A 25,838-nucleotide genomic window follows, 5' to 3' on the forward strand; every position below is an offset into this window, starting at 1 on the left:
CTGATGGGCTGCAGGTGTCCCAGGTGGCAGTTTAACCCACCATGCTACAGTGCCCACCCTTGAACAATACACTGCTGAATGAAAAATGGGTCATCATGAAACCAAAAGGAAAATTAAAACATGTATTGAAAAAAATACCAAAATGTACAGGATGCAGCAAAAGCAGTACTAAGAGAAGTTTACAAGGATTAAGTACTTTCAATGAAAAAAATAGATTTCAAATAAATTAATCATGAATCTCAAGGAACTAGAAAAACAAGAACAAACCAAACTCAATTAGTAAAAGGAAAGAAATAACAAAGATTGCAGCAGAAATAAAATAGATACTAAGAAAACAACAATAATGATCAGTGAAACAGTATTTTTTGAAAAGATGAACTAAGTTGACATACTTTTATAAAGGCTCACCAAGATAAAAAGAAGAGATGTAGATGAATTCAGATATGAAAAGGAAACAGATGATTAGATGTTTTGAAAAACTGTAGGATTACAAATTGGAAAAACTGATGAAATGGATAAATTTCTTGACATATACAACCTACCAAAATTGAACCATGAAGTCATAGAAAACCTGAACAAGTGGGAGATTGAATCAGTGATAGTCTTCCAACAAAGCCCAGGATCAGCTGGATTAACTGCTGATTTCTATAGAACTTAGAGTAGAAAAACACCAGTTTCTTTTAAAGTATTCTAAAAAATTGGAGAGACCCCCTTCCAAACTCATTCTGTCATTACCCGGATATCAAAAACAGACAAGGACAAAACAAAAAGATAACTATGTATATAGATATAATAATCTTTAACAAAATGTCAGTGGATTGAATCTAACAGCATATCAAGAAGATCATCCACCATGATAAAGTGATGAAAATTGATAAACATAGTAAAGAATGAAAATCATATAGATTATTTCAAAGACATAAAAAGCATTAGATAAAATTTGACATCTGTTCATGATTAAATCACTAGAATATGTATAGAAGCATCATTACTTAATATAATAAAGGCTTTTTTTAGATGATAAACCCAAGTGAACATTATACTGAATGAGGAAAAGCTGGAAGCTTTTACTTTAAGAATTGGAACTCACTATTCTTATTCAGTATTATATTGGAAGCCTTAGAGCAGTTAGGCAAGGTAAAGGCATAAAAGGTATACAGGACAAAAGGAAAAAGTCAAATTATTCCTGTTTATGCATGAAATGATTCTGTAATTAGAAGATAAAGTCCACCAGACCATTAGATCTGATGTAGTTCAGCAATGTTTCAAGACAAAAATGTAAACATTGAAAACAACATTAACATTTTAAAAAATTATCTTCATGTATTTGAAAGGGAGAGGGAGGAGTGGGTAGAAAGAGAAATCTCTTCTATCTTATATCATCTGGTTCATTCCCCAGATGCCCACAATAGCCAAGGCTAGGGACCAGGCTGAAGCCAAGAGCTCAAAATTCCATCTGGATCTCCCACATGGGTGACAGGGACCTACACACTTGAGCCATTATCTCCTGCTTCTCTGGGTACACATTAGCAGGAAGCTGGATCAAAAGTGGATGTGGACTTGAACTCAGCATTCCAGTATGGAATGCAGGCGTCTCAGCCAGTGGCTTACTTGTTGGCCACAACAGCTGCCCTAGCATTTTTTTTTTTAATATTTATTTATTTGAAGTTAGAGTTATACAATGGCAGAGAGAGGAGAGGGGAGACAGAAGGGAGAGAGAGAGGTCTTCTATCTGCTGGTTCACTCCCCAAATGGCCACAACAGCTGGAGATGGACCAATCCAAAGCCAGGAGCTTCTTCCTGGTCTCCCACATGGGTGCAGGGGCCCAAGGACTTGGGCCATCTTCTGCTTTCCAAGGCCATAGCAGAGAGCTGGATCAGAAGTGGAGCAGCGAGGACTTGAACTGGTGCCCATATGGGATGCTGGCACTGCAGGTGGTAGGTTTATTTACTATGCCATAGTGCTGGCCCCTGCCCCAGCATTTTTACATACCAATAGTGAACTCACCAGAAAAGAAAATCCCATTACAACAGTTGTAAAAAATGAAAAAATATAGGAATAAACTTAGATGAGGATGTGAAAGAAACTGAAGGTACAAAAAATTAGAAAGATGACTTCTGTGCATGGATTGAAAGAATCAGTATTATTAAAATGTGCCAAGTCATTCACAGATTCATTGTACTCCCCATCAAAATACCAATGACATTTTTGCAGAATTAGAAAAGATACTAAAATTCATAGAGGAGCATAAAGGTCTCTAAACAGCTAAAGCAATGTTGAACAAAAAACAAAGCAAGAGACATCACACAACTTGATTTCAAGATATACCACATAACCAAAACCAGCATGATTTTGCCATTAACAACAGACACACTGACCAATGAAACCATTTAGAGAAATGAGTGCATGCCATTATAACCAATTGATTCTCGACAAAGGTGCCAAAATCATATAATGGAGTAACGGCAGTCTCTTTGGTAACTGATGCTGGGGAAACTGGATTTTGTATGCAAAATGAAACTTGAGCCTTACCTGTCACCTAATACGGAAATTGACCTAGAATATATAGAAAACCTAAGTGTAAGACCTGGCATAATGAAACCGAAGAAAACGTAAAAACACTTCAAGTCATAAGTATTGGCGGTGATTTTATGGATGTGACCCTAAAGCACAGGCAACAAACTGAAAAAGACACATTGGATTTTATCAACCTAAAGCTTCTGCACAGCAAAGGAAACAGTCAACAGAGTTTTGAGTCACCCTACAGGATGGGAGACTATTTTCACAACCTATTTATCCCACAAAGGGTTAGTATCCAGAATATGTAGGAACAACAAAAAAATAAATCTAATTTAAAACTGATAAGCAGTGGCCAGTATTGTGGCACAGCATGTTATGCTGCCACCAGCGATGCCAGCATCACCTGTGGTTGCTGGTTCAAATCTTGGCTGCTCCACTTCCAATCCAGCTCCCTGCTAATACACCTGACAAAGCAGTGAAAGGTGATCTAAGCACTTGCGTCCCTGTCACCTATGTGGGAGACCCCAATCAAACTGCTAGCTGTGATCTGGCCCATTCCTGCCCATTGCAGCCATTTGGGGAATGAACCAGCTGATGGAAGCATGCTCGCTTGCTTGCTCGCTCGCTCACTCACTCTCTCTGGCTTTCAGATAAATAAATCTTAGAAATGAACAGAACTCTCTCAAAAGAAAAAATTCAAATAAGTTAACAAATTTGTGAAAACATGCATAATATCATTAGTCACCTGGGAAATGCAAATCAAAACTACAGTGAGATACAGTTGTGAAATAGCTATATGAAAAAGGCAAAAAATAGGCCGGCGCCACGGCTCAATAGGCTAATCCTCCGCCTAGTGGTGCCGGCACACTGGGTTCTAGTCCTGGTCGGGGCGCCGGATTCTGTCCCAGTTGCCCCTCTTCCAGGCCAGCTCTCTGCTATGGCCCAAGTGCTTGGGCCCTGCACCCCATGGGAGACCAGCAGAAGCACCTGGCTCCTGCCTTCAGATTAGCGCAGTGCGCCAGCCACAGTGCACCAGCCGTGGTGGCCATTGGAGGGTGAACCAATGGCAAAGGAAGACCTTTCTCTCTGTCTCTCTCACTGTCCACTCTGCCTGTCAAAAAAAAAAAAAAAATAAAAATAAAAATAGCAAATGCTGGTGAGGATGTAGAAGAAAGGGAACGCTTATACCTTGTTAGTAGGAATGTAAATTAATTCAACCCTGATGGAGAACAGTATGGAGGTTTCACATTCAAAACCTACCATATGATACACATTATCCCTCTTGTGGTTTTAAATGCATAGGAGGAACCGGCGCTGTGACGCAGGAAGTTAATCCTCCGTCTGTGGTGCCGGCATTCCATATTGGCGCCGGTTCTAGTCCTGGTTGCTCCTCTTCCTATCCAGCTCTGCTATGGCCGGGGAAAGAACAGAAGATGGCTCAAAGTGGTTGGGCCCCTGCACCTGTGTGGCTGCTGTTTTATTACTCCTTAATGTTATCTTGGAAGCGCTACCTAGTGCAATACTGTAAGAAACAGGAAGGAAGAAGTAAAATTCTTTGTTCAGAGATGACATGCTTGCCTGTAGAAATTCTGAATCAACTAATCTCCTAAAACTAATAAGCAGTTATAACAAAATTGCAGAACTCAAGATTAACATATAGAAATCACTTGCTTTCTGATAAACCAGCAATGAGCAAGTAGAATTTCAAGTAAAAACATGCCATATACATTAGTGCCCCCCAAAAAGAAGAGACAGCCATGTTGTGAATAGTAAGATTCAATGTTTAATATGTCAGTTATTCCCTACTTAATCTGTAGATTTAAAACAATTCCATAGAAACCTCAATTTTATTATGTGGATATACTGACATTCTGTTTCTAAAACGTATGTGGAAACACAAAATTGAGAACACTCAACAACACAATTTTAAAAACAGCACAGTTTGGAGCACCATCACTACCTGACAATGATAAAGTTAATAGGAATGATAACATGACAGTATTGAAAGAAGAGATCAGTGGAACAGAATGGAGAGCTAACAAGCATGCTTGTGCAAATATAGTCAAATGATCTTTGACAAAGGCACAAAGGCAGTACAAAGGATGCTGGAACAACTGGAGAACATCCACATGCAAAAAAAAAAAAAATCCTACAGAACTTAACATCTTTCAAGAAAATTCAATTAAAATGAATCACAGAACTAAATGTAAATGCCAAACTATAAACTCCTGGAAGTAGGAGAAAATCTGAAAGACCTGTGGTGACACCACAGGCACTGTCCTTGAAAGAAAAATGCTTTGTAGAAGTCAAAGTCACTGTTAAATTATCAGAAGGCAGGACACAGACTGTTAAATCATTTGCAGAAGACATTTCTAATAGTGGGCTGCCTTCCAAAACATGGAACTCATAAACTCACTAAGAAACCAAAAACCCAGCTAAAAGATGAGCAAAACACTTGCATACAGCTCACCAAAGAAGATACACAGATGATAAATGAGCCTGTAAAACAATGCCTACTATCTTGAGAATTGTAAATTAAAGTGTCATGACGTACCTGCTAGACTGTCCAGCGTTCAAAACACTGAAAACAGCCACATTAACAGAAACCCTCCTTTATTGCTGGTAGACATGCAAAAATGATACAGGCACTTTTAAAGACAATGTGGCATTTTCTTAGAAGAAAACCTGTTTTTATCACAGTTCAGCGATTTTACTTCTTCATATTTACCCATGTCCATACAAAAATCTGTCTTGCCACAAATATGTATTGCAGCTTTTACTTATAGTACCAAAAGTTGGAAACAAACATGTCTGTTGTACAAAAATGGATAAAGTGTGGTAATCTAGACAATGCAGTATTATTCAATGCTTAAAACCTAAAAAGATAACATACTTTTAATTCCAACTATATGACATTCTGGAAAAGGCAAAACCATGGGAACAATAAAGGTTAGTAGTTGCTAGGAGTGAGGGAGAAGTATAAAGATATAGGTAGTGGACACATGTTATACATTTGCCAAAACCCACAGAATGTATAACACCAAAAATAAACCCTACTGTAAGGTGTGGAGTTAGGGTGCCAGTGTGTCAGTATAGGTTTCTTGATTTGTACAGATGTTCCACTCTGGTGGGGGATATGATTATGGGGGAGGCCTGTCCTGGTGTACAGATGGGGTTTTATGGAAACACTCTAATTTCTACTAAATTCTCTGGGAACTGAAAACTCTAGACAAAGGAAGACTAGAAAAATTAGACATTAGTTGTGATAGAAATCTGAAAACTTACTTTGGAATCATAGAAAGCTCCATATTGTTGGAGTTTTTCATATGAGGAGACAGGCCATGGGAGCATCCATTCTAAGAGCACACCTCTGGATAGCTAACTGCTCCCACTTTTATTTAGAGGGTACTAGCAAGTCTACAAGTCAGCAGGCATGTAATTTCAGGGGGGTAGGGAGTGTGCCCCCGAGAGGCACTTATGCAGCATCTCTACACCATATCATTCAAAACAATGGACATTTTATCTTATTTTAGATAGCTTGTACAATATAAGCTTGAAAATTTTAAGTATCAATTATATGTGAAATGACTTTATTATATCAGTATTTAATTTCCCTAAAATTTCCTCAATATAAATTGTAGCTGTGTGGGAGTTGGTTCTTGTTCTTAGGGACAAAGTGTCATGATGTCTCCCCTTACTGGCTTAGCAGTGTGGCTCAGCAAAAACAGAAGCAACAACATCCAGCAAAATACATATAGAAAAAAATTGGCAAATTATCAAACGGTGATTCTTCTGTATTATTATTATAGCTTTTCCTTAGTCTTAAAATTTTTCCTAAGTGAAAAAATTAAAATGATACAGGCTATTTATCTTCGCAAATAGATTGTTGGTCGGTCCATTAGAATGGCTGTTGTCAAAAAGACTAATGATACCAAATATTGGTGACACCATGGGGAAACTGGAGCCATCTTATATTGTAAAGTAATACAGCCACTTTTGAAATCAGTTGGGTAGTTAAGATTCTGAACATTACCATAATACCCAGCAATTTTACCCGTAGATATACACTCCAAAGAAATGAAGACATATTCACACAGTCTTGTAACTGAATGTTTACATTAGCATTATTCATAATCACCAACAAGGAGCGAATGTCCATTAACTGGTAAATGCATAGACAAAATGTGATATATGCTGACACATGTACAACATAGCATTAATGTGTATTCATCTAAGTCAAAAACAACGAAGGATTATATTGTAAAAAATGTAAATCTATTGAGACAGAAAGTAGATCAGTGTTTGCTGGGGGCTGGGCAGATGGGAGTGGGGAATGATTACCAATAGGCCTACATTTAAGACTTTGCTTTGTGTGGCCCATCAAGGTGCTTACGGTGAGACATATCCTGCCATTGAAGATGACACCTTCCCTTCACCATCACCATCACAGCTGCCCTCTGCCAGGGAGCGCAGGAGGAATAAACTGAAAGGACTGGACTTTGTATGTATGAACTCTCTTCCCTCCCCTACTTATCAGTTTGGAAGAGTGAGGGTCTGGGTTCTGATCCAAGCTAAATTGATGTGTCCCAATAAAGAAAGCACTATCTTTGAAATGAGGTGGACATAGCTTGAATCTAGGGCCCATCACCAATTATTCAGCTCTTCTGCCTTGGCTTCTTCAAGGCAACACTACTTTCTTCTCTCCTGAGGTGCTGAAGTAACAGCTCTGTATTTGGAATAGAAATGTTAATTCATCACCCTGCTCTTCCTCCTGCCCTGTATAATACATGAGTTTCAGAGAAGGCACAGAAAGCAACTCATCCAGGATGTAGGTGCTCCCTCCATTTTGGTCAGATCACCCAGCAAGATGAGTCAGAATCAAATCCACATTCTCTTCATGCTGTCTCATGTCTTCAGAGTGCAGCCATCATACTAACAGGCCTTGAAGCCCTCAGGACATACATGTCCTAGCAATGTCACTTTCTCATTGGGTAGGCAATTTTTTGGCAGGTTTTTTTTTTTTTCCCCTAAAAAATTTTTATTTCAAAAGCAGTTACAAAGAGATCTTACATTCACTGGGTCACTCCCAGGGCTGGGCCAGGCTGAAGCCAGGAGCCTGAATTCCATCTGGGTTTCCAACATGGGTGGCTGGGGCCCAAGTACTTGGACCATCTTTTGCTGCCTTCCTAGGTACATTAGCAGGAAGGTAGATCAGAAGTGGAACATCCGGGCTGGCACTGTGGCGCAGTAGGTTGAGGCCCTGACCTGCAGTGCCAGCATTCCATATGGGCACTAGGTTGAGTCCCGGCTGCTCCACTTCCAATCCAGCTCCCTGCTAATGTGCCTGGGAAACAGTGTAAGATGGCCAAGTCCTTGGGCCCCTGCATCCACATGGGAGACCTGGAGGAAGCTCCTGGCTCCAGATCAGTTCAGCTCTGGCCGTAGCGGCCATTTGGGGAGTTAACCAGCGGATGGAAGACCTCTCCCTCTCTCTCTACTTCTCCCTGTAACACTCTCATTCTTTTGCATGTGGAAACCCACTCGTTACAGCACCATTTGATGAGAAGACTGTTCTTTACCTTACTGCTTTTCCTTTTTTTAATAATTTTTTAAAAAGATGTTTATTTGAAAGGCAGAGCTAGAAGAAGCAGAGTGGTCTTCCATTTGGTTCGCTTGCCAAATGGCCTCAATGGCCAGAGCTTGGCTGATCCAAAGACAGGAGCCTGGAGCTTCCTCCAAGTTTCCCACCTAGGTGCAGGGTCCAAGGATCTAGGCCATCCTCCTCCACTTTCCCAGGCACATTAGCAAGGAGCTGGATTGGAAGTGGAGCAGACCTGAACCGGCACCTTTATGGGATGCCAGAACCACAGGTGATTGCTTTACCTGCTGTGCCTCAGCACCAGCCCCCTTACTGCTTCTGCTGACTCTTCATGCAGTCTCACAGCTCGTGTCATCACAAATGCTGAATCTTTTTGACTGAGAGCATTTGAGCATGCACTGATTAACAGAGGAGTCAGAATATAAATGCTCTATATTTTCATTTATTTTATTATGTTCATTACAATGAACATTTATTGAGGGCAAAAACAAGTTTTGATGCATTGAATCATTCTGAACATGTTGTTGTTGTTGTTGTTGTTGTTAAGGGCAGTTTCTGAAATTGTTTTCTAACCACAGGATAACAGTCAGTCTAATGCACCACCCGATGGTATCTCTTTAAAATCTGTCTCCAGTGTAAATGTTGATCAGCTTAGAACGAGAAATGAGGAACGCATGCGAAGACTGAATGGACTTCAGAATAAATCTGTTAATCCAGGTAAAGGGCCGATTGTAATGGCCTTTACTAGATCGTTTAGGAACGCTCAAGCCTGCTCGCATGGAGCTTTTCACTGGTGGCTGGAGGACAGATGGAGTCAAAGTTTTGAAGTCCCATCAGGATTAATTTTACATTAGATTCTTAGTAACCAGCGAGTGAGGGTACCCATTTTAGAGTGGATTCTAAACGGATAAAATAGTTTTCACTTGTGAAATAGATCCAGGTATTGCTTTCAGGAGGGAAAATTCTGATTATATGGTGATCACTTGTTGAAGTGAGGTGATCAGAAATCAACTTCAGTACTTTGTAGGTGAGTTCTACAAAGAAAATACCTTTTTATTTGGCTTTCTGAACAGCCTCAGGTTAGCATTTTCTTTTTATTAAGTTAAATAAAGCTGGTCTTCTCATCCGAAGTATTCTTTGGAGACCTGGAGGTTAATGCTTATCATAGAACACACTAGGCAGTTCCTTCGCTAGCTACTAACTTCCTCCTGTAAATCTTTCCTCTTAGTCCCTAATAAAATGGCATTTTTGGACAGTACTTTTAATATATAATTTTTTAAAAAAATTATTTTGTTTGAAAAGCAGAATTAGATCTACCATCTGCTGGTTCATTCTCTAAATGGCCACAACAGCCAGAACTAGGCCAGGCTGAAGCCAGGAGCCAAGGAGCTTCTTCCGGCCTCCCTTGTGGGTGCAGGCGGCCAAGCACTTGGGCAATCCTCTGCTGCTTTCCCAGGCACTTGAGCAGGGAGCTGGATCAGAAATGGAGCAGCTGGGACTCAAAGTGGCACTATATGGCAGCCACAGCACTGGCCCCACCACAATTTTCTAATAGGCATTTGCTTAAGATACTTCTAGATGTTTAACACTATTAAAATTGCAGTCATAGAATCTCTGGTATCAGTGTTATGTTTTGATGGCAGTGATTCCATACCAAAGATTAGTAAACTGAGGGAATACTATTTTTTACATTATACCCAGAAAAGTGTGGAACAGTGGGAGAGTGGGAGAGGGTATCTTTTCAGCTAAAATGCATTTTTAAATGTATACTGAGGATTACTTGTTGATTAAATGGAATTTTTATCAGGGTTGTATCTGAGAGACGATAGGATATTTTAAGAATCTACTTGTTCAGAACGTTATCAGTGTCTAAACTGTTTTTTGTTTAACATTGTCCTTTCAAACAGGAGCTTTTGGGTACGATGTGGATTGATTGCTCATTAAGTTGCACATATCCTTTTGCTGGGCTACTTCACAGATGAGATGTAATTTTTTTTTAAAGAAATTGACATCACAGGGTAGGAAGACAGATTTTTCTATTATACCTAATTATAAGACAAATGTGAAAACTGAATATAATCAAATTTAAAGGATGGAACTTAAAAGCTGATTTCTTAGTAGCCTAGACATAGCCTTCTTAGGTAGGGGTATAAGAACAGAAGTAATTTCATCCAGTCAGTGCTTACTCAGAATTGCATGTTATATTTCCTTATGTCTAGTGCTAGAGGTTAAGAGTATTCTTCAAACCTCCCGAAGTTAAATAAAAGCTTTCTGTTGTATCCAGGGCGTCTCCTGGAGGTGATGGTTACAAAGACAGACTGCATTCACTTGCATAATTAACTTGTTCCGCAGTCTCCTTTGATACATTTAGAATTTTTGTTTGCTTTAGACTCCCTCTGGGAAACTGCAGCCGTGCAGTCGGCTTATTCATTTGATCATTTTTGTTTCACAAAACGAATTCCTCCTTGGGTCTGTTTTCCTACCTTTTAAAAGGAGAGTTCTGAACAGAAATAAATGCAGAGCTGTAATGGGTCAGACTACAGGAGACCCGCATTTGTCACCTGAGTCATGTGTCTGTTGCCTCTAGTAGATGACGATGAGAGTTCACTGGTGGACCCTGATGACATCATCAAACATGTGAGTGATGACGGATCAAATTCTGTTGCAACTGAACCCTGGCTCCGCCCCGGGACCTCAGAAACACTGAAATACTTCATGGCAGAGCAGCTGAACCAGGAGCAGGAGCAGCAGCAGGTTCCTGGGAAACCTGGCACTTACACTTGGCAGGGGCTGTCTACTGCACATGGTTAAAATTAGTCTCTGCTGGATCCAGTAGTGCCTTTTATGGTGAGAAGCGTGTGAAACCTGTACCTTCTACCTGAGAATGATCTGCTCAGGTTCCATCTGTATATAAAAGTGCTTTTCCGTGATTGTGTAGATGTATGTTATGTACATAAATAAAAGGCTAAGATTATTGATAGAATTATATAGAACTATTTTTGCAAAATTTTGCCATTAAGGGGGTAATCAACTCTTGGATTCAACTACCGTATGTGCATTATTTTTAAACTGTTTGCCATTAAGACAAGGTATAGAAAATGTCTTAACAGTACTGTAAAACCAGGATAATCCTTGAGACAGATTGGAATCTATTTAAAATAATTCACTTGGTAATTACATCTGTTGTAGTTGTGACTATTCATTGCTAGGTAATGAGGGGATCAAATGTGTTATTCTAATGTCATTTGTAGCTACTGATTCTGTAGAAATTATGGAGCTGTAATTACTTTATTCCTGTGAGCCATGCACTAAATGTTATATCTTTCTGCCTGCATATTATTTTGGTGCCAATGAAAGGCATTGTCTTAAGTTACTAATTTATATAACTACTTCTTGACAGAAATAAATTTTTATTTTTATTATCAATGTATATTTCTTATTTAACTCAAATTGGAATGTATGCTAGGTTTCTAGAGGTTGAAAAGCAGTAGGACCACCAAGAACAGAGACTGGAATCTTTGTTTTGCCACCATGCACCTTTGGATAAGTGAGTCTGTTTCCATAATCACTAAGCAGTACTGCTTCAAAGAATATCAAAATAATTTTTACTAGGATTAGAGACTTCAACATGACAGCTGGTGCCACAGGTACTGCTTCAACAAGTTTCCACTAACGGATGTGAGATTTGTATTCAATAATGTAACAATTGTTTTACTATTAAAGGTTTTTTCTTCCATCATCTTGAAGAAAGCTTCTGTTCCTCTAGGGAAAGTCCTGATACCACACCAGTAAATATTAAACCACCAGGATGTGAGAAGCCCTTGTCTCTAAGATAGATCAGAAGGTCACAGTGGCTCCTGGTCACTGAGGTGGGTGACTCTCAGCTCCAGCATGCAGCTTGGGTTTACCAGAGCTGTGTCTTAGGACTATAAGTAAAACACATTGCTAGTGCGTGGTTTAACTGTTATCCAAGAGAGGTGTGAAAGCAAAGACTAGATACTTCTCTTGTTCTGTGGCATAAACCTCTAAAAATTATACTGACGTGTTGTATGCTACGTACCACACAGTATCAACGCTGCAGTCTGCCCAGAAGGGAACTTGAGCTAACTTTGTTTCAGCTTATTCAAATAGTGTAGATTTATTCTGTATTTATAGATATACAAAATATTAAAGTTACAAATATCCTAAAGTCAAGAAAGCAAGGTATAAGGCAGGATCTAACACCAGAAGCTAGGAAAAAAAATCCAAAGATTATTGAATTTGTACTTCTGGCCAAAAATATCCTTTCCATAATAAATGAAACATGGGGCTGTGGGTTACACAGGTTTTGATTGCACTGATGAAATAATTCAAAAACTTTATTGACCTATAACCTGATTAGAATATGCCAGATGAGAATCAGTATTGTACAGAAAGTTGTACAGAATTTTTTACATAGAAAACTTTACATCTGTACCATATACATTTTATCCATCTGAAAAAATTTTCTACATCCACTGTTAATACGGAATGCTTGACAATCTTGTCTTTAACCATCAGAACACAATTCACAGTATGAATACATTTCCAGTAAATCTAACCTCCCCAAACCATGCCAGATTTATTTTAATATATTCAACATTGAATTCTGTACATAGAGTAAAATCTACATCAAGCCCAGCCAGCCACCCAAAAGGAAAGGGAAAAAAAAACCAAAAACCTAAGATTCATTTTGCAGTGATTCAAGTTTCAGTCGCAGGATCATTTATTTTAATGGCTCATCTTTAAAAGCCCTAAAATAATTGTATTACAGGTAGTTCTTGTCAGGAGGGATATTTTCACCTTTGTTTTCCTATTTTTGATCTTGACAAGTATCACCCACAACAGCTTCTGGGTATGTTAAACCCTCAAAATTACCACCCCCTCAAAAAGGCAAAATTAAAAATCCCACAGAATATAAAAAAAGTTCAACCAAAATGTTTAGTGCATTTGACAAAATATTAGGGATATTTAGCAAGTGGGTAAGAAAATTAAAGAAATAAACCAGTGCAGGGAAAACTATATAATGTTATGATTTTATATTACAGACCTGCATCTCTGTACATTTTTCACAGAAGGATGATTACCAGTATCTCAGACAGCCTGAGTGTGCAAAAATCTTCAGAATACCATAGGTGCTAAATATTTTTTACCATGAACAATAATTTCTTCTTCCCCTACCCCCCAATTAGAAACATTTTATCCTTCAAAATACAGCTCTCCTGAGTTGTACTTCTTGCAGAAGTTCAATCTTTATAGTTCTTTGGGTAAATTTCACTTCCACAGCCTGCCAGAACATGTGGGGCTCTCCCTGCACACAGGACAGGCCTGCGAGCATAAACTGACACTTTTAAAATAGGCTTTCTGTTCCACATGAGCCCAACACAGCACACAGAATCCATCAGATTATTAGAAGGGCCTGGAGTGTTCGAAGTTTGAGTTCTAAGCATCTTTATCAATAACTCTCAGACACTGCAGTTCAGAGAAAACCATTTTTCAGGCAGGAAACCTCAGCTCTGGCCAGGGTCCTTTTAAAGAGCAGAGGGATGTAAACGCCCACAGAACACAAGATTCCATCACTGCTTGTTTAGTCCAAGTTCCTGTTCAGGTGGTTGTGATATCTGAAAAACTACTCCAATTCGCAGAAAAAATCTTCTAAGAACAGCACGAAGTTCAGGAATCAAGTCAAACTGCATGATTTCACATAACAGAGGGTAGTAGAATGATGCATGAGCTTTAAACTGGGGGGAAAAGAATGGATTTCTCCGTTAGTAGTGCTTGCACTGCAAACCACAAGGCCTAAAACTGCACACACTGACCACAGAAGACAGGAGAAGCAGGGTCTGCCTCAAGGAGTGAGCATATGGATGATGGAAGCGAGAGATGGAAAGGCAATCAAAAGATGCACTTTAATAAACCATTTAATTACCTGTCCTGATCTTGTAAAACATTTGCCACTATGTATCTTGCAACAAATTTCTCAAATTTAGCATTGCTTTTCCTGAACAACAGCACAAGAAAGAAGCCAAGCATGAACAACAAAGGTGCTTCAAACAGTTCCTGGAGGGGTGGGCATTTGGTTTGTTAGCTGCTGAGACCCCCATGTCTCTCACTATCTGGGTTCAACAGGTGGCTCTGCAGCCTCCCGCTAATGCAGACCTGGGAGGCAGTGGTGGTGGGTTCTGCCACTCACATGCAAGACCTGGATTGAGCTGTCAACTCAGAGCTTTGGCCTATGCCATTGTGAGCACATCCAGGGAATGAAAAGGTGGGTAGGAACTGTCTCTCAAAAGCTTATGGAAAAATGAAGATATTCTTGATACAAAAAGTTTGTGAAATCCATGCAATTTTTTAAAAAAAAATACACATTTTGCATGAACTTATCTGAATCCCTTGCATGTACAGATTTCAAAATTTTTTGCACCAAAATTTAATTTCATTTTCCCAGAACTTTTTGACATGCCATCAGAATTGTTTCTATACAATACAGGTTATTTAAATTACATCTTTTTGTTTAATACAATTTTTTAAGATTTTGTGAAACTTTTACCTAATATATAAACACTGCGCAGACAAAACTATACATTCCATATTTACATGTCAGTCTGTGTTGACTGCATCTTTGCTGTAGTGCCTTAGCCTCTGAATACAACTCTGCCCGCTGTTTCCTCTCCTGCTACTCTGCACACCACCAGGAAGCAGGATGACACTGTGACAAGAACATGGCCTGGGGTCTGCACGCAAGAATTCTTGACTCTGTGGCTCTTGGTGGCCTTAAAGCATGGATGGAAATGCACCTGGGCACTAGGGCGCGTGACCTGTGAGGAGCACCGTGCAGCACCCAGTGGTACTGCCCTGCCCCCCTAGGAGTCCCACATGCTTTCAGGGCCTCCACTCTTGGGGGTCACAACTACCCTGCTTCCTTATATAGGAGTTGCTACCCTTTTTTTTTTTTTTGTAAATGAAACATTGTTGAAAACCTTAAAATATGCATTTATCTTTAGTTATATATAATTTGTATTTTACTTTCATTTCTACTGGCTCAAAATTTTAAAATGAGTTCATACCCCATTCACTAGGGACCATGGGTCACAAAGAACCACTAACTATGCCAAAGGATGACTGCAGCCTGGCTCGCAGGCCCAGGAGCCATGCTACATGCAGCCTTCAGGAGTTGGGGGAGTGCAAGGCTGAGGAGTGGGCTGTACATCTTTTTCAAAATGGGGCCAAAGTGGAGACTCCAGGAGTCATGATGGAGACTAAAATGCAAGGGGCACCCAAGAGTTTTTCAAGATGTTCTAAGGGACTCTGACTTCCTCCCCTACTGAACACCCTATAGAATCTTGGATTAGAGAACAAAGCTAGGTTAGGAGGGAGCACACTGAGGCCAGCTGAGGCAGTTAAGGGTCTTGAACAAGCAGCAGCAGCACCTGGGCTGCGAGTGGAGGCAGCCCTGCCTGGAGTCACAGTCACAACGCCGTGCAGTAGACATGGAGCTGGTGGGAGACACAGACTTACCCTGTTATCACTGATCTTTAGAACTTTTGTTAGAAACAGCAGCAGTAAGTTAGTCCAGGCTTCCCGGTGACTTTCTGATGTTAGAGTGAGGAAGTAACTGAGTGCTTCACTGCAGACGCTGCAAGAGAAGGTCTCCTGTTAGTTCTACAGTCACTGAGCACGACAGAGGCGGCAGTGAGTAGTAACTATTCGAGCGCTTGCCGGGGGCTGCTGCCTGCAATGCCACCATCCCATAGGGCTCATGTCCCCGCTGCTCCACTTCCAATCCAGCTCTCTGCTAATGTGCCTAGGAAAGTGCGGAGGATGGCCCAAGAGCTTGGGCCCCTGCACCTGTGTGGGAGACCCTAAGAGTTGGCTGTTGTGGCCATCTGGAGAGTGAACCAGCAGATGGAGGATCTGTCTCTCCCTTTCCCTCATTTAACTCACATAAATAAATAAATCTTAGAGCTTGCCAGATCCTATCTATTTAGATTAGGAGTACTGGGGCCAGCGCTGTGGTGCAGCGGGTAAAGCCGCCGCCTGCAGTGTAGGCATTCCATATGGGCACTGGTTCGAGTCCCGGCTGCTCCACTTCCAATCCAGCTCTCTGCTATGGCCTGGGAAAGCAGAAGATGGCCCAAGTCCTTGGGCCCCTGCACCTGCGTGGGAGACCTGGATGAAACACTAGGCTCCTGGCTTTGGATAGGCACAGTTCCAGCTGTTGTGGCCATGTGGGGAATGAACAGCAGTTGGCAGACCTCTGACCTCTCTCTCTCTCTGCCTCTGCCTTTCAAATATATATATATATTTTTTTGGACAGGCAGAGTTAGACAGTGAGAGGAGACAGAGAGAAAGGTCTTCCTTTTCCGTTGGTTCACCCTCCAATGGCTGCTGCGGCTGGCGCACTGTGCTGATCCAAAGGCAGGAGCCAGGTGCTTCTCCTGGTCTCCCACGAGGGTGCAGGGCCCAAGCACTTGGGTCATCCTCCACTGCACTCCCGGGCCACAGCAGAGAGCTGACCTGGAAGAGGGGCGACCGGGACTAGAACCCGGTGTGCCGGCGCTGCAGGCAGAGGATTAGCCTATTGAGCCAAGGCGCCGGCCTCAAATAATTTTTTTTTTTTTAAAGATTAACAGGTGTAATAGTATCAACATTTACTTAGATGTTCTTCAAATTAGGAAAACCAAACGTATTTCAGAAACCCAATGCAACTTAAAAACCCATATTTTCCTATCTCTAAATTTCACTGAATTTAAAGCCACGATGCAGAAGCACATGTATAAATATGGTGTCAAAAGATCTGGGCTGATGTTTAGGGCGGCCTTTCCCTTTGACCACTGAAGGCTTAGATCTTAGCTCCTCTTGGCCCTACCAGTATTGTCAATAAAAATGGGAGAACAGAGACCAGGTGATCTTTCTAAAGTCCATTTAACTGATCTCTGAGAACAAGTATTCCCCAACTAGACACAAACGCACAATGTAGGTGATAGTATTCTTCCTAAATGGCATGTTTCATTTTTAGTATGGGCTTAAATTTGTCATGAGGTAAAACAGAATGAAAAAGGGGTTGCATCAACTGAAACTCCAAAGATTTTTGTTCCAACTAAATGCAGGCAAATTTTCACTTGCACAAATCATCCCTCTGTAGAACATGGCTATCTCACAGGATTAGAAAGGACCAAACACTATAATGGTTTCCAGTTTTTAAATTTCAAAGGAGAAAATAATCTTTGTCACCCTGCAGACATGCCACCAGTTGTTCAAAGCGTATTTGTCTGTAAGACTATTTGGTGGGGCCAGCAATTGTGGCGAAGCAGGCTAAGCTGCCCCCTGCAACACCGGCATCCCATATGGGCACCGTGGTTCAAGTCCCAGGCACTCCACTTTTGATCCAGCTCCCTGTTCATGCGCCTGCCAAAGCAGCAGATGACAGCTCAGTTCTTGGGCCCCTGCACACACAGGGGAGACCTATCGAATTCTGTGCTCCTGGCTTCACCCTGACGCAGCCCTGGCTGCTGCGGCCATACGGCGCACTCATCTGCTTGATCCCGCCAGTGCCCTTTTCCTGCTCTGGCCCGTGCAGCCACGTTGGGCAAAGGCAGAAGCCAGTGGAGAGTCTTACTTTAAAAGCCTCTGCTGGACCTCCTCCCAGGCACTGACCCGGTTCTCGTCCATGTACATCCGGAAGAGAATGCGCAGCCCACAGGCCAGGCTGCTTGTTTCCTGCTTCAGAAGGTTGGGCTTAGACTTGCCTTTGAAGCCTGCAGAAAGGGCAAGTTTCTGGAATTAGTTTGAGAAGCATCTCACATAAAACAGCCTGTGCGATGGCACATTCTGTGTGCATTCAGCAGAGGTGCGTGAGCCACACACAGCAGCCTGTGCCCAGCCCACAGCCATAGCCCACAGCCCACAGGGCGGCAGTCACACAGAGGGCGGCACGCTCTGTCCACAGGAAGCCACGACGCGGCTGGAGGCCTGACAGGAAGGAGATTTCTGTACTTAGAATTCTTTCTCTTTTCAAGTATTCCCGACTTGAAACACAAAACACTCAGGGCAGACATCTGGGGTGAACAGGGCAAAGGCCAGGGGCCAGGGGAGACTCAATCGCCAAAAGCGTGCAAGGTCCGGTGCTTGTGGAAACAAGGCCTCTGTGCACCTCAGCACCAACAGTCTCCGCTGAAGTTGGCGAGGGAGAAACAAGTACACAGACTACTCTCTCCTGAAGGTTAGGTCGTAATGGGAAGAGGATGAACAAAACCACTTTCACGGAAATAAAATAAGCTAAGCAAACATAAAACACCTAGCACTCTATTCATAAAAGGACAGCTTTTTCTGTGTTGATGAGTATCAACAGGAAGGCCCAGGCTGGCTAAACAAAATGAAAGAATTGGTACGGCCAAACAACAGGTGCACTATAGAAGGCAGAAACCAATCCGCCAGGTGGTTCTCTGGCTTACCATTACCCAGTGAAAGACCTGAGCAGTGGATTACATCGCACCGCGCCCAGGCCTGAAGTGCAGCCTTGTGAGCAGCACAGAGCCCCTTAGTGAACTGCGTGAAGTGACAGCACACAGCTTACCTGCTTTCCACAGAGCAGTCCTTTGTTCGTTGTTGGAATTAAATGCTTTTGCAAATCTATGCGACTCTAACAAGCAGTCCAGTAGCTTAAAAAGTTGCTGGGATGTTAGGAAGCGATACATTCCTTGGTCTTGAGTATCAACTCGAACATCAAAGTCCACTGCATCTCTCTTAGAAAACCAAACCAGCAACAGCACACACACAGTCACATCATCTTAGTAAATAACAGATTTCAGTATCCCCAGAAACTTAGTCTGCTCTATGTTAACAAAGGGTTAAAAACGCCTGCTTTCTCTTCTGTATCCCAAACACCAAACACCCCTCCCACTGCCCCAGGTGGCTGCTGGAATCTGACCCCTGGGGCTCTGTGCTCACCCCAGCCCTGCATTCAGCCCCTCAAGTCCTCCTCCTCAACCACGTGTAGTCACGGACCATTTATTCTCTTGTAAGACGCCTCACTTCTTTTTAGTAACTGGCTGACTACACATCCGTAGCCATGAACTGCCAGGAGAAAACAGACTGGATTTTCTTAAAGCCCCAAGGGCTCAGGGTGCTCGCCCGGCACCCTTCCCTAGTTCCTGTTTCTAGAAAGCCAGCTCACTTTTCCACCTCTCTCCTCGGTATCTGAAAAGGTTCTTCTAGCCCTACATGGTGGATGACTTTTCTTCCCATCTCAGTGAGAACCCAGAAGCTGTCAGAAGAGACTTCGAGACTTCCACTCCCAAACGTGCCGACCTTGCTGCACTGAGAACCCAAACACTCCCCTGGATCTCTCACTGCGACGACCCAGACGGCCCCTACTTGGCATCAAGTATTATTCCTAGCTACTGAAAATACACTCCAGCAACTGCGCAGCCTCTGGTACTGTCCTCCTTCCTTTTAATGGAAAGCTCTCATCAGTGAACACACTGCCTACTGCCAATCTGGAGAACAGAGCAAAGCAAATCCCTCTCTCGACCCTGTCATGCTCCTCAAGCAACTTCCCTGTGCCCTTTTACAGCCAAATTCTTTAGAGTCAACACTCTTTCATGTACCCAGTTCCTCCCTTCCCTTGTACCCATTACAATTATGCTTTGTCCTCAATGTCAAAATGGAGCACAGTGAGGTCATCAATGTTATGCAAACAGCAGGAGGTACTGCTCATCACCAGGAGCTGCAGATGCAGCCCTCAGAGCTCAGCCCCAGCCCTCCCCTCCGCTCCAGCTGCATTATCTCATGACTTCATCCAGTTTCGCGGTTTCAAACGACACCCATGGGTGATGGCTTCCCAAACCTCCACCCTGCTCCCTGCTCTCAACCCTGGACTGTTACAACTACAGACAATAAGAACAGCCGTCCTGACATCTCCTTACCTGCGCTGCAGCTAGGTTTTCCGCATCTTCCTTCTTACTTGTGGCTGGGAAGAACACGATGTTGTCGATAGTCTGGATGAGTTCCAGCTGCACAACACATTTAATCAACAGGGCAGCAAACAATTTTTGTTCTGGAAATTCTGTGAGGAAACCCCCCCAATGCACATGCAAACAAAAAATTATTTTGAATCCTTTATGATTTCTATGACATTACAATGCTAAGGAAATACTATGTATGAAAGTACCCTGCACATTACACCCTGAGAAGGACATACTGTTTTTCACACTGCACTGCTTGCCAAAACTTTCATTTAGTTAATATTTAGAAAAGTAACTTTTTAAATAACAAAAATATCCCACAATTTTTAACAGTGAATACATCTAAGACAGTTCCACTATGAATTACTAAATAAAATTCAGATCTTTAAATAAAATTTAACAAATGAATAAAAAATTAAAAGTTAACTAGAATTTGCCATAAACCCAAGTCTGACCTTTGAATATAGGTAGCATAAAAGCCTGCACCATAACAGAACAAGAGGAACCTGATCTATGCGAGACAAGTGAAGGACAGCAAGAATTCTCATCAGACCATGCAATACTGTGTTTAGCCACAGCACACATTTTATTTGCATCTATATTAATAGTTACAGCTAAAATAAAATGAATCCACCAGCCAAGGCTGGGCTAAGTGCATTACTACAAAGCAGCCACAGCAAATTAGCAAAAGTCCTCCTCCTACTCTGCATTCTTGTGTGCAGCTGTAACAGGAACTATGTTCCTCTGTCCTCAGATCTGCTCAAGGTTTTCTCATGATTCATCGGCCCACAGGGCATCTTCGTAAGAGCCTGTCATGCCACTGACCATCCAGTTAAGCAAATACAGAGACACAAGGTCAGGAAAGAAGACTCAACAACTGGGATGCTGAGAGGGCTAGGCAGGGCTCACGCAGTCCCACGACCACTCAGCCTTAAAGCCACAGCCCGATCTTGCTTTTCAGGGCCTTCTCTGGAGAGTGGCTGCCTATTGAGTCTCACGGCAATGGCTCTAAGCACAAGATGATTGAAAAGCCTTCTGCTGCTTTCTACTATAAAAAGCATTCCACTAGAACGTCCCTACTTTTGGCACCAAACTGTGGAAGTTAAATTCATGTTATAGGACAGCAACATAATTTGCTTCAACTTATTCTTACTGAGATTATTAACAAAGACTCCCTTTCACACGTTTTTCAGAAACGTTCTATCTAACATGTGGTTCTTAGAACTGGATCTCAAGTTTAAAAAAGTCCCATGGTTGTCTCTTGTTCATAGTCCTTTATCACAAAGATGATACGAATGGCACAGTCTCATTCGCTCATTTGCGTCATAGAAACCTCAGTTCCTGGGGCAAGAGACTCCTGACAGCACCTGCACTCCAGCAGGGACTTAGCAGCTGGCAGACTCTAGGGAGAGGTCTTTCATCAGTCCCAATGAGTGCCAATGTGAACGCTCCCAGATGTTAACAGAGCTTCCCAGCAGGACGCCTGCCAGCTGCAGTAAAGCTGAGAGATGAGCAGATGAAACTGCACTAACTCAAGAGGGAAGCCAAACCTCTCCATCCTCAGAAAACAGGACAGCAATCCTAACGTCTCACCAGCAAGAGCCACCAGCATATCTGAGGACATCTACCTGGAGAAATTTTGCCCACAATAAGCCCTAACATTGCCAAGGTTTTAACAGGTTACCAATGTCAATGGGTCACCACAGGAGAGCATCACTAAGCAGACTTTACCTCCACAGAGTCTAGATAAAGTGGCTGTGTTTCCTGAAAGCGCGCAGGAAGAATGAGCCAGCTGCCCTTTAGACAGGGTAGGGGACTCAAGTTTGTTCTGCGATTTCATTTCTCTGAGCAGCAGAATCAGATGGTAACTGGCTTCCATACCAAAGAACTATCACCTACCCGACAAGAGAAGGTGCTTGTGGGAATATGGTGCCCATTTGTTTTTACTCCAGTTCTGCCTACTGTAAATCGACAAGTCCAGGAAGAACCTTACCTAAAAACAGCTAGGGAGCAAGAACAGGGTGCATACGGATGTTGTGAGATGCGCACAGCTCTGGGTAGCAGACAGCACCCTTGCTCCAGGAGAAGGTATACTCCCAGATCAGTCAAGTGAAAAGTCAAGTCCTTCTCTCACACAACTCACTATTCTGCACTCACGGCATTTTCCAGGGCAGACTCAAACTGCAACGGATGCTGACCTGAGCCATTCTGTTCTCCAGAGAACAGGAATGGAAAATGGAAATGGGCAGCTCCACACCACCTACCTCCCCTTTTAGGAAGTCAGCAAGATACAGGGGCTGAAGCTAAGGAGCTCCATTCAAGTAGGACACCAAAGCCTGCCTTCTCAAAAACAACTATAATTATATTCTTTAAAATTGCACTGAAAAAAAATCTAAATGACTCAATTTAAATCTAGCAGCTTGAAAGAGGAAAGCTCCTGAAGGGCAATATGGGGGAAAATCCTCACAATCTTGGATTTTGCAGTGGATTCTTATCTATGACACCAAAAATAGAAGAAATGAAAGAAAAAAAAAAAAGATTAGACTTCATCAAAATTAAAACTTCCATGTATAAGAGGACATTATCTACAAAGTGAAAAGATCTACTATGACAGAAAACAAAGATTTGTAAATAACGTATCTGATGTGGGTCTAGTATCACGAATATGAAGCAAGCTCTTATAATTCTACAAAAATATAAACCTAAATAAAAATGAGCAAAGGACATGTACAAGACAAATGGCCAACAAGTACATGAAATATGCTTAATATCACTAATACTTAAACACAAATCAGAACCACAATGAGGTACCACTTCATACCCACTAGAATGGCTATCATTTGAAAAACAGTGTTAGCAAACGTGGAAAAACTTGAATTGCTGGTAGAAATATAAAATTGTAGAGCCACCATTGAAAACAGCTTGGTGGTTCCCCCAAAAGTTAAATACAGAATCACCAGATGATCCAGCAAGTCCACACCTAGGTATATATGCAAAAGAACTGAAAACAAGCGGTCAAATAGCTGTACATGAATGTTCATAGCACTAGTCATGATACCCAACGTTGGAACAAACCCAAACGTTCATGAGCAGATGAATGGAGAAACAATATGGTAGACACATCCATGGGCTATAACCTCAGTAGTAAAAAGAAATAACTGATCTATGCTTCAATGAGATGCATCTTTAAAACAGGATGCCAAGTGAAAGCAGCCAGACACAAAAGGTCATATTTTTTATGATTTCATTTACATGAAAGACCCAGAATAGCCAATTCATAGACCCAGAAAGACTACAAGTTGTCAGAGGCTGGGAACAGAATGAGGAGGAGTGGTTGCAACCTAGGTTTAGAGTTCCTTTTGGGGGTCATGAAAATGCTTAGGAACCAGATGGTGATTGTGCTAAGAGTCGGGTTAAATGATTAGTTTTGTTACACAAATTTCACCTCAATTTTTAAAAAGTGCTTAAGACCCAAGTCTTTCTGCTGAGAAGGTGATTGAGCTAGGTGTTATAATTTTGCTTCAGCAAACAAAACTATCCAACTTAGTTAAAAAGTGAAGATGTTCCCCTTTTAGTGGGAAAAGGTGAGAGAACTAACTGCGAGGGATGAGCAGCAATGGAAGAGCAGGCACAGCTGGGCCACAAAGTAAACTGTGGAAAGAAGTCTGCTCTCCTTAGAGAGCTCAGAGAGCAGCAGTCGGGGAGAGGAAGGCCTGTTCAGGTTCCACCTCTGCAGATGGAAAATGTAGCCGACACGCAGCCAGGGAAAGACTCATATGCTCGACACCAACATTTGCCAAATGCACTGTGGAAAAAGCTGATACTGCAGGTGTTAGTACAGTTCTTGACCTTCTCCAAGAAGGCTTCTCAGGTGTCCAAGTTGTGGTAAACACAGTAATGAAGTGAATACACAATTACAAAAGCATATGCTTTTTAGTAATACAAGAAAAAAGTTATCCCTTTGCTACACAAAACACACCATTTTTATTTAGAGAAATAACTCACTTGCTGTAGATTTAATTTTGCTGGCTTCTTCATTTACAGTAGAGACAGAAACCAATGGTGCTTGCTGTCTATTATCTGCAGATCGTGGCTGAATGGAATCATGGATATCTACAGATTTCTGTGATATTGTATCCTAATAAAATAAAAAATTCAAAGTATGGTCAAAAGATGAAAATTTTTCTATTACACAGCTTAACAAAACTGTATTATGTTTCTATGAAAATGACATCCTGTGCACTGTGATTATATATACAATGAAAAACTTATTTTCAGTTACCTAAATACATGGATAAAAGTTGACAGCCTTGAGAAAAAACAAATTTTTTTTTGACCCTCATATACCTCAGGCCTGATCACCACCTAACAGCAACAGGAAAAAAGCCACCCTTCACCGCAAGCAAAAATCAGTCAGCAGTACGGCCCAATGTTCCTGAGGCCTATGCAGAACCCAAATTTTGCAGAGGGGTAGATCTCACATGCTTCATAGAGTCTGAGCCCAAGAAAACTTTGCAGCAGTAGTTTAGGGAAAGATCTTCTGTCATCCAAGGGACCAGTAAAGTTAGCAGAAAGGGTAACTGACCAGGAGTGAACAGACCGACATGAGAATTCAGCTGCAGTGATAATACTAACTGAGTCTTAGAAAAATGATGAATCTCCCTGACCCGAGGATTTCTGAATCTCAGTGTGGAGATGACACTTTCCTTATAGACTGGTAAGAATTAGAATTCATGGATGTAAAACTCTAAGCACAGTGTCAAACAAAATGTGGCAGTCTTATCACTTATTTTACTGTAATAGCACAGCACACTCAGAAAAGACAGATCCTGGTATCAGGAGTACTTCTCCGCTAGTACTGATGTAACAGTGCCTGCCCTATGTTACCAGAAACAGTGTCGATCAAAATAATACTTTAACTGGGATTTAAAATATCAGAGTTAACGATTCTTCATTTCCAGTTCTAGGTAAGATGGGGATAACATGTACCACACCTGGTCCACAAGCTACAAGAAGGGCCAAATGTGAAAACATGTTAAAAATGAAAGCACAGAGAGGTGCACTGGCGTAGTGGGTAAGGCTGCTGCCTGCAGTGCTGGCATCCCATATGGACGCCGGTTCGAGACCTGGCTACTTCACATCCCATCCAGCATTCTGCTACGGCCTGGGAAAGCAGTGGAAAATGGCCCAAGTCCCTGGTCCCCTGCACCGGTGTGGGAGACCTGAAGAAGCTCCTGGCTCCTGGCTTTGGATTGGCACAGCTCCAGCCATTGCAGCCATCTGGGAAGTGAACCAGCGGATGGAAGACCTCTCTCTTTCTGCCTCTGCCTCTCTATAACTCTGCCTTTCAAATAAATAAATCTTTAAAAAGTGCCACACAAATCTAAAGACATTTCATTATTGTTATTGTGGTTCTTACTCATCCTTGTGTTTAACACATTAGAGGCTTTGAGTAAAAATTCTATGGATGCAACAGAGTACTCAGTTGACTAGGCTAGCTAAAAATGTACGTGCAAGAAAGCTTATAGCAAACCTTATAAAATTATATTCTTTAAGAGAATGATTGTTGTCTAAAAGTAACTAACATTATATATAAGCACCAGACACAGAAAAACAAAGGCACAAGTTGCTCAAATGTGGGAGCCAAAATGGTTGATGTCCAAGAAGTACAGAGTAGAACACTGTTCAGTAGTATGGGAAGGCAAGGGCGGGAAGATTACAGTGAAGCTGGAAT

At 41.8% G+C, this 25,838-nt stretch overlaps 2 protein-coding genes across 54 annotated transcripts in view; one reads left to right on the forward strand and one right to left on the reverse strand.

Annotated features, from left to right (window-relative positions):
* The window catches only part of CSPP1 (centrosome and spindle pole associated protein 1), a 140,637-nt gene extending 129,091 nt beyond the window's left edge, over positions 1–11,546 (forward strand). For 35 of the 50 annotated variants that reach the window (XM_089336318.1, XM_008255605.5, XM_089336330.1 and 32 more), the window contains 3 exons: positions 6,907–7,022; positions 8,699–8,837; positions 10,708–11,546. In XM_089336318.1, the coding sequence (XP_089192444.1) occupies positions 6,907–7,022; positions 8,699–8,837; positions 10,708–10,931 (479 nt within the window). In that variant the 3' untranslated portion in view covers positions 10,932–11,546. Of the gene's footprint in view, positions 1–6,906; positions 7,023–8,698; positions 8,838–10,027; positions 10,139–10,707 lie in introns of all 50 variants that reach the window. The other 15 variants (XM_089336320.1, XM_089336328.1, XM_070075117.2 and 12 more) reach the window with 5 other exon arrangements.
* Positions 11,547–12,445: 899 nt separating this feature from the next.
* ARFGEF1 (ARF guanine nucleotide exchange factor 1) overlaps positions 12,446–25,838 on the reverse strand; it is a 149,023-nt gene continuing 135,630 nt past the window's right edge. For 2 of the 4 annotated variants that reach the window (XM_070075109.2, XM_089336316.1), the window contains 6 exons: positions 24,110–24,242; positions 20,066–20,205; positions 18,715–18,883; positions 17,758–17,896; positions 15,657–15,774; positions 12,446–13,879 (listed from right to left, as the gene is read on the reverse strand). In XM_070075109.2, coding sequence (XP_069931210.1) covers positions 13,715–13,879; positions 15,657–15,774; positions 17,758–17,896; positions 18,715–18,883; positions 20,066–20,205; positions 24,110–24,242 — 864 coding nt within the window. In that variant the 3' untranslated portion in view covers positions 12,446–13,714. The remainder of the gene's footprint in view (positions 13,880–15,656; positions 15,775–17,757; positions 17,897–18,714; positions 18,884–20,065; positions 20,206–24,109; positions 24,243–25,838) is intronic. The other 2 variants (XR_011389118.2, XR_007919076.3) reach the window with 2 other exon arrangements.

This window comes from Oryctolagus cuniculus, chromosome 6, assembly GCF_051225735.1.
Source record: "Oryctolagus cuniculus isolate XC-2025 breed Fujian yellow rabbit chromosome 6, ASM5122573v1, whole genome shotgun sequence".
In the NCBI taxonomy this organism is placed as follows: domain Eukaryota; kingdom Metazoa; phylum Chordata; class Mammalia; order Lagomorpha; family Leporidae; genus Oryctolagus; species Oryctolagus cuniculus.